At 47.6% G+C, this 6,445-nt stretch overlaps 1 protein-coding gene across 9 annotated transcripts in view; it reads right to left on the bottom strand.

Moving 5' to 3' along the window:
• fbrsl1 (fibrosin-like 1) overlaps positions 1–6,067 on the bottom strand; it is a 268,866-nt gene extending 262,799 nt beyond the window's left edge. For all 9 annotated transcript variants that reach the window (XM_076730320.1, XM_076730319.1, XM_076730324.1 and 6 more), the window contains exon 1: positions 4,750–6,067. In XM_076730320.1, the coding sequence (XP_076586435.1) occupies positions 4,750–5,043 (294 nt within the window). In that variant the 5' untranslated portion in view covers positions 5,044–6,067. The remainder of the gene's footprint in view (positions 1–4,749) is intronic.
• Between the last annotated feature and the right edge of the window lie 378 nt (positions 6,068–6,445).

Raw genomic sequence — 6,445 nt, forward strand, 5'->3', positions numbered from 1 at the left:
AAGCTCTCTCCGTGGGATGTGTCAGCCAATGAGCAGCGGAGCCTCAGGGGGCTGCCTTGTTAATTAAAGCCAGAGTTGTTTGTCAGTGCCGGCATATGATGCACAGCGCTATCACCGTCAGGGGAAAGACAAAACTCGAAGCAAGATAGCTGCAACCCCTGCAACAAATCTGCTGCCTCACCATGGAAGCAAGACGCCTTACTACAGCAACAACTGCCCTGGCTTTGAGAGTGAGGATCAGTGTTACACACCCGCCAATCAGAGTCCACACCTCCAGAGCAGAAGCGCACAGCTGATCACATGGAAAAAACAGGAAAAGATGGGATTTGCAAACTACCAGAAATGTTTGTATCACCCACTAAAGCACCAACTCCAGCTCAGAAGACATCAAAAGCGACTCTGCAGAGGCGCTACCAGGGTGTTTATTAATTAACTGTCTTTGGCAAGTATTGTTCTGACTTGAAGTGTCATCACTTGACAGAGGAAAGCTCCTGAGTGTCAGCTGTACTAATCACTGCTAATAAGGAACACATGGTGCTATCTGGGAGCTAACAATGAGATGGCCAGTAATGAATGTGGTGGAACTCGAGCTCTAGAGGTGCGAGTGTGGTTAAGAAAAAACAGAATTATTTCTAAGGGGTGCTCAGTTTGAGGCCTTCATCAGAGCGCCTGATGAAACACAAAGACGCTTACTTGTGGCTGGACTGTTGCTGGCTTGGATCCACGCACCAGCTTGGAAAATATGGGTGGAGAAAGTGAAGCAGCAACTCGCAGCTTCCCCAACAACTACTGTCAAGCTCCCCTCAGGCAAGGGACTTCATTTCCCCATACTGCTATGCTGGAGCTGCTCAGTGGCCAACGGCAGAGGATGAGAAGCATACAGGAACTGTGTAAAAGAGGGCCATCAAGGAAAAGAGCAAGCAGCACAGACTGGAGCTCTCATCAAGAGCTTCTATATATGAAAGCCATTTCTGTCCCAGCGTCTGGCCTTTCGGCTTCCGGCCCTTGACATTGTTGTAATATCGCTAAATCAACTAAACCTAAATCCCCATTTGAATGAATTTAGAAACTCATGCTGCGGAACGAAAAACCCAAACAAATCTGTAAATTCGTGTTAAAGCAGATGAACAGAAGGATTGTGGATTAACGAGAGGGGATTTGCCACTCCGACGTCACTCACAGAGCAAATGGAGCAAATCAAACATCTTATTAATACTGTGACAGAAGGATAATTGTGTCATTTTATTATCTGCTCGCTTGTTCGATACCCACAGGGAGACTTCTGGAGGGTTTAAGCCGCAGTGGGTAATTGTTTTATAGCGCCGCTGTCAGGTGAAAACCTTCTATCTCCAGGAGGTCAGCTTTCGGGCATTTGAGGGTTTTAATCGTTCTCATATTTATTCGAAGGATTTTTAGGCAGTATCTCCAGAAAGAGCAACTGATGACTTGAATTTTCATTCCAAGAAAGACATATGAAAACCACCCTGTCCGGACATACTAGGTTTTCCCTTTCTCCTTGCAAAAGCCCACAATAGCGCATTGACTGTGCTCACTCTCTTTGAATCATCACTGAATTGCTCCTAACATTTCTCTAATCACAATGAGGCGCCCGTGACAAAACAGCACGGCTGTGTTTGCACAGTCGATTTGCACAGGTAAGTAAGCGGCTTTCCTATGAGAAACGGGGGGATTCAAAGCAAATAAACACGCCGTAATCAAATGCAGCCATGGCTACAAATTGCTTTCGGCTGTAGTGAACCAGGTTACGGGAGAGGGCGAGACCACCGTACAGCCTAAGCCTTCATCAAGGGAGCTTGATCCTATCAGCGCGGAGCAGGAATATCAACAACACCACCCAACTGATTGTGTTCAAAGTCAAAAGTGCTCTGGGGGACTCCCATAACCTCAGGCTCTTACAAACAGCAACTGTGCACATGTTACTGCCTGAAATTGAACAATCCAAATGATGGTGACAGCAACCCAAAGGTGACAGGGATTTTATGAAACATCCTGAAGTGCTTGAGAGAACAGTGACAGGCTTAGATAGAGATTAAAAGGAACAAGATAGAGTAAATATTGGTATGAGCCATGTGGGCATGTTGAACCCGAGGAGGATGGGATATTGATGTTGGCAGAATGCTAATGAGACAGCGGTCTGACTGGAAACCTGACATAAACAGTAGCATGCTGGCCATCAGTCACTTCGAAGAGGTCAGGAGGACCGCACACACCCTCCGCCAAGCCTTACTGGAGCATGATGCAATAGGTCAGAGCTATTCCCTGGCCAAACGCTGCTGTGTCCTCCTCATAATTGATGAGCAATTAGCACAGGTGGCATAGGTCACGAGCTCCACTCAAGCATACAGTAAGTAGGTGAACGCATGAGTCACGGCCGATCATGTGACGCTTCCAGCGGGTACACAATTCAAGAGACTGCATTCCACCCACAGTGATGCAACTTATCAACCGAAAGCAAATGTTATTATTGCTGTCACTTACAGTAAACAGAGTATGCAGGGAAATCAAGGGGCAGAGCACAAAAAAAAATAAAAATCTGTGCAGATCCCCTCATTTACTTGTACCAAATCCACCAACATCATTTAATAAGCGCAGTCCATTTGCATGCAAATCAGACCAATTACCAACAAGTAGCTGGCATGTGAGTATCATTTCACATAGAGCTGTATCATGCCTCATTTGCTTAGCCTTGAAACATAAGCTCCTATGTAGAACACATTGTTTTCTCTGTGTTCATTCAACATTGATTTAGCACTTGAGTCAGAACACTATTACTGCTCTGGAATGTGTAAAACAAAAAAAAAAAACTGGATAATTATTTAACTTGATTTCCCAGTCAAACACAAAGAGGCAGCATGTTTTTAGTACGCGAAAGCATCAAAAGAAAAGCCTCTTCAGGAACACAACCTGCTCCGCAACAACAAAACAGACGGCGGAGAGGACAAACGCGAAACCCGTGAACTAACATTACCTCCAACTGCATCAAACGCACACACACACGCACACGACATCATTCCTAGAAGTCAATCGGGCAGGGCACCGCTTTGACAGCAGAGGAGACACCAGCGTGCGAGCAGAAGATGCCAGTGAGAGGCACTTTGCTGCTGTGACATCCTCAAAGTCTCTCACAGTCAGCAGCTGTCAGAAGTGGCAGCCACGTAGCACAAAGGGCGGAAAAACTCCCACAAAACACATCACAGCACGCGGCGCTCATACAAATCAACGAGGACGGGCGCAGACACACATCTGATGCACTTGTGATGACATGTAACAAGTTTATCTTAGGAAAGCACCGCCGTGGCCTCACTGTGCTACGAAAAGGGGCGTTTATCCTGCAACCTCCTACTGTATGGTGTCATAACAGCAGTTCATGAGGTTTATTATTTTCCATAGTTGTCTGCAGTGCCTGTTATTCATCTTATATTAATTACACTTGCTTCACACTGACACCCTTCCTCTTATTCCTCCCTTCTGCTTTCAGGGGCCAAGCTAAATGGAGCAGCAGTATAGCCACCAATGGCCCGCACAGGTTAAACCTGTCAACAGATGGCAGGTGGCAAACTGATGATCAGCTCAAAGTGAGTGACTCTTCCACTCTACATACGAGGGCGGTTTATATTTCATGCGGTTATTTTGCTGCAAATCTGCATTCAATACTGACTAAGCACTGTGTAGGAGGCAAGAGTCAATCATGACTGATTAATACCACTGCTAAGCCTGCACGGGAAGTTGTCATTGAAATGAGGTGGCCTGTGGTATGATCCATGGGCTTTCAAATGAGGTCATCATCTTAAAATACACTGACCTCTGTGGGACTGTAATATGTTCGCTATGTGTATTAAAGCTAGTGATTTATATTTCAACTACAGAAATGCTAGCATTCTCAGAATGAGCCATGAAAAAAAGCAAAAAAAAAAAAACAGGCCTGCCTGCCTTGTCAGTCAGCATAAAGTCCCTCAGGGAGCAATGTTTTATTTGTCATTTGCAACGTAATGAGATAAAAGAGATAAGAGGGTGTCATGGGAGAACCTGCTTTCTTCCTGAAAGCCTTCCTCTGACACCACACTAGCACACGGCAGTGACAGAAAGTTATCAGCACATGGTGTATCGGCCCATGACAGCTGAGGGGTGCAATAAATAAAGAATAAAAGAAATAAAGAGTAAAATGTCAAGTGCACAGGTGACTCACTGTGCATCAGAGTACAAAACAATAAGACATTAGTGACACAGCAGCAGCACCTGTTTGTTTTCCTCAACACACCATATGCTGCCAATGATTAACATCTCACTCACAAAGCCTTGAACTTGTAATATTCTGCACACAGAGCTGTGTGCTGCAGTGGATGTCACACACTTTCATGTCAAGGACTCCACACAGACACCCGCTCAGCTCCAGCAGCAGGTACCACAACAGGCTGTTCATGATTTAGCACTGAGATGACACCCAAACCAAGAAGTGATCAGGACACCTTGGGATGGGGGGGCCGGAGGGGGGGGGGGGGGGGCTCTGCTCTACACTATCAGCTGATTAGAAGAGTCATCCTTATCCAGTCTGTAATTGGCATCATCTCAAGTAAATTAGAGACAAATTAGACTAGTCGTCACGTTACTGGGGGGGGGCTCAAGGACCCCACTCCAGAGAACCACTCCACTGATGAAGAATGCAGCACACACGCGCGCACGCACGCACACGCGCACACACACACAGGTAATGATCCGGTTCCTCCTTACCTGCAGACGGTCCAGGCTGATGAAACTGGTGATAGCAAATCCATCAATAATATCCTCCTCCTGCGAGCTGGACTCCCGTCTCTTCCGCCGGGGGGGACGCGGAGCTCTGGCGGCGGCTGCGGGGTGCGGCGCCTTTTTACCGGGCAGGGAGGCGGCGTCCCTCCCCGGACTGTGTCCCTCCCTGTCGGAGCAGGAGGAGTTGGGGTCGGGGCTGCGGGCGTCTGCCTCCCGCAACCTCCGCACCCTCTCCCGCTTGGACCGGCATCTCCGACCCTGTTTCAATTTCCCATCCATGTCGTTGGAGGAGGCTTGCGGCGTCAGAACAGAGAAATGTAACTCCACACAGCCTGAACGCTCGCTGCACCGCGTTAATAACAAATCACACTCACTGGACTGAGAACTGTAGGCTGCGCTATAACGTGCGGATTGCGCTGTGTGTGTGTGTAAATAACAACGCAAATAAATCCTTCTAACACTCAATGACCTTGAGTACAAACCTCCCCAATCTCCATTACGATAAGCAAATGTTCAAGTATCCCACTCAGGCGGCAGAGAGGGCGCAAAGCGACGCGGATCCACACGCTTATTTTGTCACGAATCTGCACTATGTCGACGCGGTCTCCGTTAAAGCAGGTGCAAAACGGTGTAATAGTTCAAATCCACGCATTACACTCGCTTTGTAACTTTTGTTGCATCGGAATAATAACAAGCAACGTTAGAGCCTAACCTCGCTGCATACCGCAGACAGCGCAGGGAAATCATGTCGCTGCCCGTTGTTGTTTTCCACCACCCCGATCCATGATCCAAGGCTGTCAAACACGGAGCTCGGGATACTATCCGTCCGAAACAAAACGCCTGGCGAACAAGTACGTGTCGATCGTGGCTGTCGGGTGAGCGAATAATCCCGTACGCGTTGAGTTTTAAGCCATATTCCTCTCTGCGCTTCAGGGGCAAAGGATCCCAAGTCTGAGAGCTACTTATGCGCAATATTTCCTAAATGATCCGAACCGTCCGAATAAGACAAGCATCCAGTGTGCGACCAAACTCCATGAGGCGATGAAGCGGTCTATTCCAGTTCAGATCATGTAGAGTTTCCTATAAATCCACTCCAGTCCGTCCCTTGGCTGCTCAGTTGCTCACTGGCTCGTGGTATTTTCTATTCGCATAAGAAGGCTTTGATAAGTGTCCTTAAAGCGACAGGAGTGATTAAAATCTCCTCCCCCCCTTCTCATTCCCTTCATCCGAAATTAAGAGACACAGTCAAGCTTCAGAAGACCCACATGACTGACGTATTTCCGCCACCTCTGGCTTACAATTTACCCTAGTAAGAAGGATGGTGTTGGAAAAAAAAAAAAAAAAAAAGAGAGGAGGGGGTGTGTGTGTGTGTGTGTGTGGGGGGGGGATCATCCTCTCTCACTGTTGGGCACACTTTGTCACACAAGACACTATTTTAGTCTGTCTGTCTGCCTTAGTTGATGCCACATCATGTATCCCTCTGACAGTTTGTGCTGTCACTGATAGAAAATGCAGGGCACGCACACACGCACGCACGCACGCACACACACGCACGCACGCACACACACGCGCGCGCACACACACACACACACACACACACACACACACACACACACACACACACACACACACACACACCTACCTATCAGGACTTGACAACTTCTCCATTTGGACCACGTTG

Source organism: Chaetodon auriga, chromosome 5, assembly GCF_051107435.1.
Source record: "Chaetodon auriga isolate fChaAug3 chromosome 5, fChaAug3.hap1, whole genome shotgun sequence".
NCBI lineage: Eukaryota > Metazoa > Chordata > Actinopteri > Chaetodontiformes > Chaetodontidae > Chaetodon > Chaetodon auriga.